The sequence below is a fragment of the Poecilia reticulata genome, linkage group LG9 (assembly GCF_000633615.1).
Source record: "Poecilia reticulata strain Guanapo linkage group LG9, Guppy_female_1.0+MT, whole genome shotgun sequence".
Lineage (NCBI taxonomy): Eukaryota > Metazoa > Chordata > Actinopteri > Cyprinodontiformes > Poeciliidae > Poecilia > Poecilia reticulata.
This window is the reverse complement of record NC_024339.1, coordinates 9930124-9943771: the sequence shown is the minus strand read 5'-3', so window position 1 is coordinate 9943771 and position 13648 is coordinate 9930124. Positions and strand designations below refer to the sequence as shown.

Genomic DNA, 13648 nt, shown 5'->3' with positions numbered 1-13648 from the left:
CATCCATCCATCCATCCATCCATCCACACATCCATCCATCCATCAAACCGTCCATCCATCCATCCTCAAACCATCCATCCATCCATCCATCCACACATCCATCCATCCATCCATCCATCCATCCATCCATCCATCCATCCATACATCCATCCATCCATCAAACCATTCCTCCCTCACTGTGTCATTGTTATGTATTAGCGCTACATAGCAACATAACATAAATCCTTCATGTGTTGAAATGTCGGATCTTTTCCTTTCCTTCGTTTTCCCTGGAGTTTCTTTGTTTTGCCTCAGAAACCTGAGAAATGTAAACATGTTTTACCTGGAAGCCAATAAAATGTAAAACCTTTTGTCCCAGTCAAAACATTGTCACTTCCTGTGTTTGTTTTCCAGGACTCATCGAGCATCGGGACCGGCCGTACAAGGCAGTGCAACATTTCACGCAGGCTGACGTCAACAACGGGAAGATAATCTACCGACCACCGCCAGCGCCGTCCCACCTCCAGGAGCTCTACCAGTACTCCTTTACTGGTGCGACTTCACCTACAGCCGTTCATGATTTTATGCTTCAGCCATTTTCTGGACACAGTCTCTTAAAAAGCAGCGCAGAGGTTGAACTTCGTTTTAAAAGCAGTCTGAGGGCGGCGTGGGAAGTTCAGAGGATATTTTAAGACACCTTGGTTCTGAAAGATAATCCATAATCCAACATCAAAGCGGTCTGAGTTAAATGTTTCTTAATCCTGGTTTTGGAGCAGAACCTCCATCCTCTTTGCCTCCTCAGTTGTTTTAAGCCTTGTTGCTTATTTGTTGAGGTTTGTTTTGCGCAGTACGACAGCGCCAGAATGCACAGTTGGGTTTTATTTTACTTTCATCAGCTTCCAGTTGTAACTTTTTGCTGTGTTTGAACCCGACAGGCCTGCCGGAGTCGCTGAGCGTTTATTTCACAGGTAAATATTCTTCACCCACCTGAAACCTGAAAGGAAGACAGCATGAAGGAGGCACTTTGTCCTCATTTTATACAAGCAAACTCCTTCTCTTTCACCTCTTCTTATTGTTTATTTACAGTGTTTTTCTCTCTATTTTAATGTTTTTTGTGTTATTGTCTTGGCTGTCTTTGATGAGGATGTTTCCTTTTATTTCCTCTTTGTCTTTATCTTGCACTTCTCTTTTTTTTTCTTCTGTTCAGGTTTTCCTTGTGTATCTGTATTTTGTCCTTTTTAATCTGATTTTAGTATCTTTCTTATTTATTATCCGCTCATCCTTGGATGGATTTCCTCCCACAGTTCAGAAGCCGTTGGGTTAATTGGTCTTTTTAAATTGCCTGGTTGTAAACTACAGACTGTAGTTTGATACAATGTTTCACTGACACGTTGTTTTTCAGGAACAGATTAGAAGCTGTCCTGTCAAACTGCTTTTTGTTATTCAGTTAATAAACCAAAACACCAAAAACGTAATTCATAATTCAGGAAAATGTGAGGCATTTCAGGTTAAATTTAATAGAAAATTACACAAGCAGTAAAAAACCCAAATTGACCTCTTGGTTGTTCTTGTCGTAAAGGTTGGCATAGCAACCTAGCAGCCATTTTTACTCTCAGCTCAGCAAAATAAAACTTGTTTGGGTTGTTAATGCTACCTGCCCTTTTGAAAAACCAAAACTTTCAGTTTTTGATGAATATCTCCTCCAGAAATTTTGGTTTTGTTTCACAGAACCACAATTTTATTTCTGTTTTTAGGGTTCAACTTTTTTTTTTGCAAAAAGAGGATGGACACATTTTCCTCTTTGGGATGTTGATATTTGTTTAAATGATGTAAGAAAAATAACACATAGTTTCCAACTTAATGACTAGAGAAATAGATCTAAACATATATCACTGGTTCTCATTATGTCATTCTGTTGTGAAAATTCAAAGCGATTATTCCATAAAAATAATTAAAACTACTAAAATTGTTGTTACAATTCTTTTTAAAAAGGGTAGTTGGTTCTTTTTCATTTTTATCAAAAGTTATTAGTTTGTTATACACTTACAAAGCGTGAAATTCACAGCTTTATGGTCATATTGATACGCTTTGACGTTGTTTTATTCTGTTATTTAAAGGAATTTCCCTCGGCGGGGCCTTGTTGTGCTCGTTTCTGCAGGTCTTTGCTACATTTTGTGTTTTTTGTGCCTCAGTGTCGGACGGCGAACACACCACTCCTGAGCTGGACTTTGTGATCCTGCTGCTGTCGAACCACCAGCAGCCGCCGGTGTTTCAGGTCCTGGACCCGCTGCTGGAAGTCCAGCTGGGGGGACAAGCTGCAGTCGGTGAGAGAAAATGAAAAGCAGCTCGATTCCTCTCCGCAGCAGCTTCTCTCTCTCTGAGCGTTTTCTCTTCTCTTGTCTGTTTTCTTTCTGCAGGAGGTCAGCAGCTGGCGGTGAGCGACGCCGACACGGCGCCGGACGACCTGGAGTTTGAGCTGGTTGACGCTCCCGTCCACGGAGAGCTGATGAGGAGGGACGACAGCGTCCGCATGAGTAACGGTAACCAAGACGACCACAAGAGAGACGGATCTCTGTTTTCAAATTCATTAGCAATGCATCTAACTTATTTCCAAAATAAAAGCATCTTAGAAGATAACCAGTGAGGCGGACATGTTTACCTGCACTGATGAACAGTTTGTCAGTTTGCCTTGTAGATACTGATAGAAAAATATCAGAAGGCAAATTATGTTCCTGATCTGTTCAATAGCTGATAAAAGTCTCCTGGAGGTTTTTGGATCTGCACTGTAAAAATGCAAATATTTTTGGGTTGGTTTCTAGTGCAAGTATATCAGTACACTCTAAATAAGACAAAACAGGAAATTGTCAATAATTCCTTAATATTGATGAAAAATATTAGTTTCATTTGGAGATTATTTCACTTATAATACGGAAAAAATGTAATCTTATATGTGAAATAATCTGCAAATGGGTCAAGTAATTATTGACTTAAAACAAGCTCAAATATCTTGCTGAATTTTTTTTTTGTAAGTTAGTTTTGTCTTATTTCAAGTACTTTCACTAGAAAATAAACAAAATTACTTTGTAGGATTTTGTGTTTTTGTAGAGATCGGTTTCTGTGTTGATGCTGCTGAAAACCCAAAATAACTCAAATGTAGTTTTCTGAAAGACTCTGTGCCGTACTTCCTGTTGAAGCCCACAGCATGACGGATCTTACGCTGTAGTTAGAAATGGGAATTAGGTGATATGTCAATTATTCGTCCTGGAGTTTCATAGCAAATCCTGCTGTAATGTTTTTTTCCTGAAAAACCAAAAATGTATCTGACTCTCAGGTCCAGTAGTTTTAAGCTCTTCTAATTGTTTCTCTGATTGTAAATTACGACAAATTAAGACTTTTTGATCGACGTATATATAATCTGCTCTCTGGTTTTTCTCTTTTCACAGGACTCTACATTACCCTAATTATGGGTGCACGATACATCGGCATCTGCCGATTTCTGTCATTTGTTTTAAGATATCGGTTCTCGTCTTTCTCTCTAGGCGACACTTTCTCCTTCGCCGACGTCACCCACCAAGTCCTGCTCTACCGGCACGCCGGCCTCTCCACCCAGGACGACGCCATGTCCTTCTCGGTCAGTGATGGTATCTCCATGGCGACCACGGTGGTACAGGTGACGGTGCTGGACGGAGCGGGCGACGGGCCGCGGAGAGACACGGCGGCTACGCTGTCGCTGGAAGTGGGCGAGAAAAGCAGCACAGTCATCAGACGCTCACACCTGGCCTACACGGTGAGCGGGGAGAGATGCATGCTGGGTAAAAGGTCTTAGAAACACATCAGACTTTTTATAATAATAATAACTATCTATTAAACGCTTTCAAACAAATGCTGAGGAGAAGGGAAGTAGGTCAGCTATGCTAGCTTGACTATTACAACCGTAACATGTAGATGTGCTGTGGAATCAGGTGTGTTTCAGTTCAGTTTAAAATAAAATAAAAATAGACCCACACGCCAACTCTAACATATAATCAGTAGAGCAGCTGTTTAAATTAGCCAGTCAACCACCACTGTGTTAGCTTAGCTTGTAGCAGCAGTAGCTAATCTACCACAGCGATCAGTTATTAATAATCCCAAAGGAAACATCAAGCCTAAAAACATAAAACTGTAACAGACTGACTGTTCTGTTCTTTGTTGGGGAAATGTTGGAGTCTTTTTTGGGGGGGTTGAATCCTCAAACGTATAGCGGCGTTGTTGTTGTCAGTTGCTATGGAAACACTGTGTGTAGCGTAGCCAACAGAGAGCAGGAAAAAAGTGATTTTGTTTTTTAATTCTTTCTGCATTATTTTCTCCCTTTGTTGTTTCGCACGGCACTGAAATAATAATACCTGCATCTCTGGGTTTCATTTTGATTATTCAGCTGTTTTGCCTTAGCAGCGCAGTTATGGATGGCATGTAAGACATTCGTCTTTTTGCCCTACGCGCTCATGTGCGAAATCTCCACATGTGAACAATGACATTCTAGGGGGTGTATATTTAAAGACGAGAGTTTTTAATGTTTAGCACTTCACTGTTCAGCCCCATAAAAACCCGTTGAGCTGAGCGCCTCTGTGTTTTGGCGTTGCCAGGACAACACGTCCTCCGACGACCAGATCCACATCCAGCTGGTGTCGGTGCCGATGTATGGCGTCCTGACCAGGACTTCCTCCCAGCAGGAGGCGCAGGAGCTGAGGGAGTATTCCTCCTTCAGCCAGGAGGACGTCAACCTGCACAGGATCAGGTAAGGCAGGGACATCCAGGCGATGGAGTTACTGATTTATGTAGAGCGTTAGTGAAAATTGATGAAGTTACTGACGCCTTTTAATGGTTTAAATCCACTTTTTCTCAAGTGCTCCTCTGAGCTTCAAAGTTAATACTTTTTACACCGTGGAGTGCATCTCATTAGGATTTCAGTTCAACTTCAGATGCCCGTAAAAGCCTGTGAAGCAGAGCAACCTGAAGAGTAAGGCTGATTTTTAAGGCTATTAAAAAACCCAAAGAAGCCATTATCAGAAAAACAAGAAGCTCTCATACTAAAGTCAAAAGATTTTCCAGGGATAATTATGATCTCTGGTTTCGTTAAGAGCCTTCAGGACCGGAGGAGCTCTAATAAAGACACCACTTGAAAAGAAGAGATGAGCTGTTTATTCCAGATTGTAGGTGATAAAATGGCGTTAAGGGTTCTTTATGCTGGAGCTGCAGTCGTTATTAGCTTAAACCAGGAGAGGAAAACTTAAAACTAACTCATTTTTCTACAATCTAATGTTTCTGAAAGACACAAAATGAGACTTGAACATTTTTACTTTCTCAAACTGAGCCTGTTAGCTTAAACTAGGATGAGCAGAAATGTAAAATAAAAGGATAAATATTTTTTATTTATTTAAAGTAAGGCTCAAACGATTAATTGTGATTAATTAATTGTTGAAATAACTGTTTTGAAAAAAAGCTATTTGCTGAAAAAATAATGTTTAGAGCAGTAAATAAGCTAAAACTGTATAAATATGAATACATTTAGCATTTAAAATAAAAGCACCTTTGTAAATATCTTTAGGTTTTTGCGTCACTCAGGCCAGATTCACTAAAGGAATGTTATTGTTTGGCATTTTAGGCAATAAAATGTTTGTTTTCTTCTTTTAAAAAATTGTTTTATTTGCATCTCAATGTATTTCTGTTGTAAATAAAAGTTTTAAGGTTTAATTAAAAAATCTGGAGAGCGTGCCCCTTTTTTATCCGATTAATCAATTAATTGTCAGAATAATCGAAAGGTTCATTGATTACTAAAATAGCTGTCAGTTGCAGCCCCACTGCTAACACTGTCATTTGAATGAATCCTGAATTTTTCTCGGTTTCATGCATTTTTCTGTTGAACTGAATCAGAATAAGTTTTTTCCTCCTGCATGTCGGTCAGTTTGCGATTTTCTACTGAAAACCAACCCGGTGCTCCGTGTGCAGGTACGTCACATCGCTGGAGACGGGAAGCCAGCCGGTGACGGACGTCTTCCACTTCGTTGTTCACGACGGAGACAGCAATCGCCTTGACAACCAGATATGCACCATCACCATCACGGCCTCGCCCAGACAGCCGCCGGTGGTCGCTGTGCAGGGCGGCATCAAGGTGGGCTCCTGTTTTATTCCCTTCCTCTTTAACTCACTTTGGTTTGTATCACCTGAATTAAATGTTGAGTCACAAAATCTGCTCACATTTTCAGCAGAACAAGGATCTCAGGTGGTAGTTTTTCCGGATTCCTTAAGGGAAATATGTAATTTGTTGCTATTGTTTTTTATTTTAACACCAAAGTTATCAGCCTGAGGGAGAGGAAAACACATCTGAGTGAATTAATGAATATTGTATTAATCCTCAAAGTGAGGTGATGAAATAAGAAATATTGCTGCAACAAATAATTGAGAAGTAAACTCTCGGGTGGAAAGTAATGAAACATCTGTTTAGTTTCAACGAGGTGAAACTAAACACTTTGTTGTTTAGTTTGTTGCAGCGCAAAAGATCTGCAGCTCTGACTGCATTTCCATTATGTGCAAAAATCTATATCAATATTCTGCTAATGTGACAAAAACACAATTTTACAAGTTTACAATAACAAATTCATTTAAAATCACATGTGAATGAGCTTCTTCATGTGATAAATCATTAAAAAACAATATATATATTGATTTATAACATGGGAAAAATGTCTTGTTTCAAGTTAAATAATCTGCAAATCTTTTTCAGTATCAAGAAATTATTGACTTAAAACAAGCTCTTATGTATTGTAAAAAAATTTACTTTTAATTTTAGTCTTATTTCAAGTGTACTGAGATATTTACTCTGTGAAATAGACCAAAATTAATTGGTTAGATTTTGTGTTTTTGCTGTAAATAATTGTAAAAGAATAAACATTCAAAGATCAGTAAACTTTAAATTCTAATTAACATTTAACACTAGAACTGGAATATATTTCAAGTATCCAAAATAAATAAGCAAAACAACAGAAACGATAAATAAAATGAATTCTAAACAAAATTATCCTGCAAAAAAAGGGCCAAAGCAGCAGAAACAGAGAAAAGAAATGGAAATTATTGATATCGTTTTAATTCATCATTGATGTATTGATGCATTACTTATTGTGACTGAAAATAATCATAAATGATATCGTTTGCTGAGCAAATTTAGTCCAGAGTCGAGGCGTTTACCTCTTCCTGCTCCTCCTTTCGCTCGCTGACATTAACTCGACTCTGTGCTGCGGAACGACCTTGAACATTTCCTTCCGTTCTTATTTACTCTCTGAGTCCAACATGATTTGCTGCTTCTGCCTGAATCTTAACTCATTCTTGGTCCTTGTGAGCAGATTCCTGTTTCCTGTGTGTCTTCATTAAAAGCCCTGACCTTTAACTTGGTGTCTGCTGTCTGGAAACTTTACTTGCTTCCCATCTGGAGTTTCTGCTTTGTGATTCTGCGACCTTCTGTCTGTCAGCCCACCTTTGCATCACACCAGACCTGGACTGTGCGAGCGCTAGCTGTTGTCTTCCTGGTACTCCCAGTTGTGTGTTTCCTGACTTTGCATGAACCTTTTTGCTTTATGCTCTAAAACTTATCACAAACTGTCTTCTTCACCTTCTGTTCCATCGTCCAGTGTCTTTCCGTCTCGTTAGCCTATTTCCTGTCTCTGTTTACTGCTTAAAACGTTATAAACATTTTCAATAAGATCGGAATTTAAATCACAAAAACTTACTTCAAGCATCACTTGTCATATTGCTCATCGTTATTCTTCTTTGATATTAGGAAATTTTAAAGCTGCAGCTAATGATTAGTTTAATAATCGACTAATACCTGAATTATTATTGCTGAATCGACAAGTTAGCAGTAGCTAATGTGCTAACTTTAATTAAATTATATATGACCTTGAAAGACTACAACTGTACAATTTGTTTTTGATATTTTAATTTACATGCTCTATAAATGTGTTTATGTTTTTATCTTGTTCTCCACTGTCCATGTTTTATTTTCTTCCTCCATGTTTCTGGTTTTAAATAAAGTAATTGGTGGGGAGGAAGTGGAACTGCCTTGTAAACAAACTTCGTCTACGTCAAAATAAGAGCATGAATATAAACGTCCACTTGAAGAATAACCAAAACATCAAAACAGGATTTTATTCAGCTGAAAGTTTACAAAACAGCCGGGTAAATTAGAATTTATTAAAAAACATTCATTTAGGGGAAGCTAAATGTTAGCAAAGCGCTAAAGCTGTTCTGGATTAGCATAAATGTTCCTACCATTGTATTTGGAGTGACTCTGTCAGAATGACTCGTTTCCTGTAAACGGCAGGTCCAGGAAGGCGGCCGGGTTCTGCTGTCGACCAATCACATCACGGTATCGGACGTGGAAACGCCGCAGACCGAGCTGCAGGTTTGGCTCGTCAGCCCTCCCAAATACGGCTTCATCGAAAACACGAAAAGAGGCGAGTTCAGTTCACCAGCTGCACAAAGCAACAAATCCAATTAAACCAGTCGCTCACGATAATTTACACATTTATGTTTCTGTCTCATTCAAACGATCCCGGCTAAATGTCCTGGAAAAGAATCACTGCAGACCAAATGCTCTGATGTTTTATCCTCTGTTCAGGAGAGGAGCAGATAGGAGAGAATTAAAAAGCTGATTTGAGACGAAAACGGACCTGGGAGATGTAGCTCTGCACGAGCAGGAAGGAGGAAATCAAATTAAAGCCTCCAGTTCTGAAGCAGACCGCAGAAAGTCCTGAAAGTTATTGGATATATCGGAGCTCAAGATAATGGCTCCACAAAGGGAAAGGAAAGCTTTTAACAGAGGCAGCCATGTTAGATTATTGATCAGCTGTTAGCTTTGCACTCTGACCTCTGTGGAGGAGCAGTAAGAAAAAAACGACAGAAACAGAGGAGCAGAGATGGAGATAAATACAAGACCTGCAGGCATCAGCAGCAGGTAGGGGAGGGGCGAAAAGATTAAAATGATGCAGTGAAAGCTAAACCACTCATCCTTCATTTTATCCATCCATCCATCCATCCATCCATCCATCCATCCATCCATCCATCCATCCATCCATCCATCCATCCATCCATCCATCCATCCATCCATCCATCNCATCCATCCATCCATCCATCCATCCATCCATCCATCCATCCATCCATCCATCCATCCATCCATCCATCCATCCATCCATCCATCCATCCATCAGTAACTAACATGGGAGCCATATTTTATTATAAGTGAAATAATCAGCCAATGGCAGCAGAAAATTATTAAATTAGAAAAACCTCCTGTTTCTTGCTGAACAGTTACTTGTAAGTTAGTTTTGTCTTAATTCACTGTACTAAGACATTTGTACTAGAATCTAGACCGAACGTTTCTGGGTGAGGTTTCGTTTTTTTTGCAAAACAAAATCTCACCCAGATTCCAAGATTATAAGTGCTTCCTGTAAACACGCTGACCGTATTGTTGAAGTGATTCCCGGCCAGCAGCAGTTCTTGTTGTTACGGTTCAGCTGTGACCGCTGCGCCTCTCTTTGTGCCGCTGCAGGTGGCTCGGTGGGCGGCTCGCGTGCTGTGACTCCAGATGTTCCTTTCTCTGTGGAGGATTTGGTTTCTGATCACGTCTTCTACGTCCAGGACAGCCGGCAAAAGGCCAGCCAGGACGTCTTCAGCTTCTACGTCAGCGACGGGTACAGCCAGACGGAGACGTTCACTGTGGAGATCAACATCCAGGTAGAGACGTCCGCAGTGCAACACCTGAGACAAACGTACTGTAACGTTTTGCTTTTGGTTGTAAAAAACTTGAGAATTTTTTGTGGTTACAAAAAATAAGGCTTTCTCTAATCAACTTGATGCTCCCAAATTATTTAAAGGCAAAAGTATTTAAACCAGTCCCCACGTCTTTATCTTTGATTTTCAAGCAGATCAGGATTTTATTAATACAAAATTCAAATTCTCTACATTTTTATCCTTCCGTTTGAGTTCCTGCTGTTTCTAAAAACATCCCAAGCGTTTAAAGAACGCCACCCAGCTGTTTTTTTTGGCAATAAGTTAACGTTTTTTGCCTTTGGAACAAATTTACGGAATTTATCTTCACAAATCAGCAGGCACTGCCCGTTGCCTAGCAACACCTGTGGAGTTCCGGCCGTTGCCTAGTAACCTGCCAATTGAGCTAGCAGTTTTTTAAAATTAAGAACTATTTTGCTTAAAACAAGCTCCTAATTCTTGCTGAAAAGTTACTTGCAAGTTAATTTTTTTAGTCTTAGTTCAAGTGTTATAAGATATTTGCACTAGAAACTACATAAACATACTTTGTAAAATGTCATGTTTTTGCAGTGTAAGCCGGTCTTTTAAGCTTTTTTAAACAGCTTACAGCTTGTTTTATTAACATCTGGAGGAAGACTTTATCATAGATCTTACTGCCGTCTACAAACCTGCACACCTAGAAATGTTGGAAGTTATTGTAATCTATAATCCATGTAATGTAATCTGACAAACACTTAAACTATCGCTGCCGTCTTCGATCAGCCGGTTAATCCTGTTTTTAGACTCCAGTTGAAGTGATGAGGCTGTCAGGAGTGTGAACGTTTGCAGCAATAAACAGTTTCTGCAAGGTAGAAAAATAAAAATAGAGCATCTGGAAATATTTTAAAGCTTTTTTTCCATCTTTAGAGCAAAAAATAACCTGTAAAATTCAGTTAAAATCAAACTCAAACTGAAATCTGAGTTTTGATTCAGATTCATGATTCCGATTCTGGTGTTTTCATCTCCCTCCTTCCCTCCCTCCGGGTTTCATCTCCTCATTCCTCTCTGATCTCGTCCCGCAGAGTAAAATCGACTCTGAGCTGACGGTTTCCGTCAGCAGCGTCCACGTTGAGGAAAACTCCGGCGTCGTCGTCACCAACTCGTCTCTCAGCGTTTACTACGGCGACACGCCGGAAAACGAACTCGTCTTCACCGTCGTCAGGATCCCAACCTACGGTGAGCGCAGACATAAGCAACATAGATTGTTAATACGCTTCTTCATTTCAACATAGAAAACAGTAAAAGTATAAAAGGATTTAAAATGCTCTGACATTTTTTAGAAAAAAAACAACTAAAATTCACCAGACACACACCTGCAGTTTTTATTTAAGTTTCTTGAGGTTTTTATTGAATGAAACTGATTTAGAAAAGTTTTCTTTTATCTGATTTTGTTGTTTTTTGTTACTGATATGAATTATTGTCATTTTTGTCCTTAAAACTCCAAAATTTCCACTTAACTTAGTACTTGAGTCACTTCTTTCAACCTGAGTACAGTTTTTGTAACTCTGCCCACCTCTGGTTGTACATGAAATAATCTGCCATGTTAAAGGAATTACTGACTTAAAACAAGCTCCTTCATCTTGCTGAAACATTTCTTCTAAGTTAGTTTTATCTTATTTAAGGTCTACTAAGACATTTGCATATTATTTATATTTTGTACATTATTGAAACTGTAGGATTCTTTGTTTAATTTTATGTTTTGTCCTGTGTATGGACATTTCAACACATAAAATTTTGTTATATTTTAGTTCGTATTGTTAAATGTCACAAGAACTAATTAATAACTGTTAGAAATATCTTGAAATAATCATGTTGCACCTGTATCAGCACGCAGACTGAGTGCAAACGGAGCATTTGCAGGATAGTTTGTCCCATTTGAACCACCAGTTCAGCGGTGATGTTGAAGTATTTCTACTGTAAATTATCCTGAATGTGATGGAGAAGATCGCGCACACAGAGGGATAAACACATTACTCTCACTTCCGACACACAGATTGCCTAAAACAAGACAAACACGGCGACGTCTGCAGCCATTCCTCACACACTCTCAAACCGGCTGACCTCCGTAGTTTCCTCTCTCCGCCCCAAAATGAGTTTTCTTTCTTTCCACGATGCCAAAGCCTGGTGGGCTCAAAGAAATTGCTTCATAAGACAAGACACAGATGACAGATTCAGCAATTTATCATCCAGACCAACTTTAGTGCCTAAAATCGTGGGACAGAGTTGTTGTTGTTTTTTCCTGTCAATCCTCGAGTGTCTATACATGACGGTCGTCTCCTGGATTATTCCACCAAAGAAATTCTCAATTTGCCGCCTTCCTGGTTTCATCTTCCATCTCTCTCTTAAACTCCACACACACACATGCACACACACCTTGGTGTGAACATTTTGTAATAACACCCCGCCTGCAGTTAAAGCACCGTAAAACAGCCCGTGAAGTCGAGTGTGACGGCGCTGTAAAGCCAACGCTGAGTACGACTGATGGGACCAAGCGGGAATCTGAGTGATTTCAGACAAGATGACGAAACCCAGGCAGTTTGTCTTTTTAACTGGCTAACTCTTTATCGTCCTCACTCCAGCGAGCCGCTCAAACAAACGGATTTATCAGAGGGGAACGCTCTCCGGCTGCAAGGGTGAACCTATTGACTCATCTTGGAGATGAATCTTTTCTTTGAATGATGTGCAGAATTAGACATTTCTCCTGTGAAAATAATTAACGTGCTAAAAGTGTTTTCACACGTGATTCTCCCGGGAGTCTTGGTTTGATCTGGAATAAAATTGCAACATGTTACATTTTCAGTCGCATGGTGTTAAAAATCACAAATATTTTGAGAAACCTGTTCCCCTCCTCGCCTGTGGGGGCGCTACACCAATTAGTACTGACAAAAAAAACCTGTAAAGCCAACACTGAGCGCAACTTTCTTCTTAACACAATGGAGAGGTGTCAGTTTTTAGCAGTTGTAAGATTTCTCTTGTGGAATTTTTCAATGATTTATTTGTTTAAAAAAAGTTAATTCTAAGTTACTTTTGTCTTATTTCAAGAGTATTGAGGTATTTGCACTAGAAAGTAGATGAAGCGTTTTCCACACCACTTCAACCGAACCGAGACTGAGATTTTTAGGCGACCAGAGTTCAACTTTTTGGTCCACGTCAGAAGCAGTAATCATATATTTTATGCAATAATTTAAACAACTTTGTTTTTGGACATCGTCTAAGTTTAATGCTGAAATTATTCCACATTTTAACAATCCAGGAAAACTTCGCCGGCGGCAGTTCTACTCTCAGCCTCTGGAAAACGGGCGCGTCCTCACACAGGGATCCACCTTCACCTACCAGGACGTTCTGGACCGGCTGCTGGTCTACACGCCCGAAACCATCAGTGGTGGAGCCGACGAAATGGGCTTCACCCTCACCGACGGCACGCAGACCCAGACGGGCCTGCTGCAGTTCACCATGGACGTCAGGAGGAGCGAAGGACCGCGAATGACCGTCAACAGAGGCCTGCAGCTTCCTGCGGGTGAGACTACACTGCAAAAACACAACTTCTGCACTGCAAAAAGTCTCCTTTCAAAAACAAGAAAAAAAAGTACAAAAATAAGGTACAATTTTCTTAAAATAAGAAAAATTATCTGCCAACAGAACAAGAAAATTTATCTTGTCAAGATTTTCTAAAACAAGAAAAAATATCTAACCAAGATAAACCTATAATATCTTAAAATTAGTGTATTTTTACTTAAAACAAGCCAATTTTACTTATACGAGTAAGATATATTATCTTATTTTAAGAAAAATTATCTCAAGTAAAGAAAATGTTACTCGACACTGAATTTCT

At 39.5% G+C, this 13648-nt stretch overlaps 1 protein-coding gene across 2 annotated transcripts in view; it reads left to right on the top strand.

The window, feature by feature from the left end:
• fras1 (Fraser extracellular matrix complex subunit 1) overlaps positions 1-13648 on the top strand; it is a 271118-nt gene that overhangs the window by 208824 nt on the left and 48646 nt on the right. For both annotated transcript variants that reach the window (XM_017306806.1, XM_008417773.2), the window contains 11 exons: positions 394-531; positions 915-947; positions 2172-2303; positions 2397-2519; positions 3519-3766; positions 4602-4753; positions 5965-6127; positions 8333-8465; positions 9560-9744; positions 10839-10992; positions 13070-13333. In XM_017306806.1, coding sequence (XP_017162295.1) covers positions 394-531; positions 915-947; positions 2172-2303; positions 2397-2519; positions 3519-3766; positions 4602-4753; positions 5965-6127; positions 8333-8465; positions 9560-9744; positions 10839-10992; positions 13070-13333 — 1725 coding nt within the window. The remainder of the gene's footprint in view (positions 1-393; positions 532-914; positions 948-2171; positions 2304-2396; positions 2520-3518; positions 3767-4601; positions 4754-5964; positions 6128-8332; positions 8466-9559; positions 9745-10838; positions 10993-13069; positions 13334-13648) is intronic.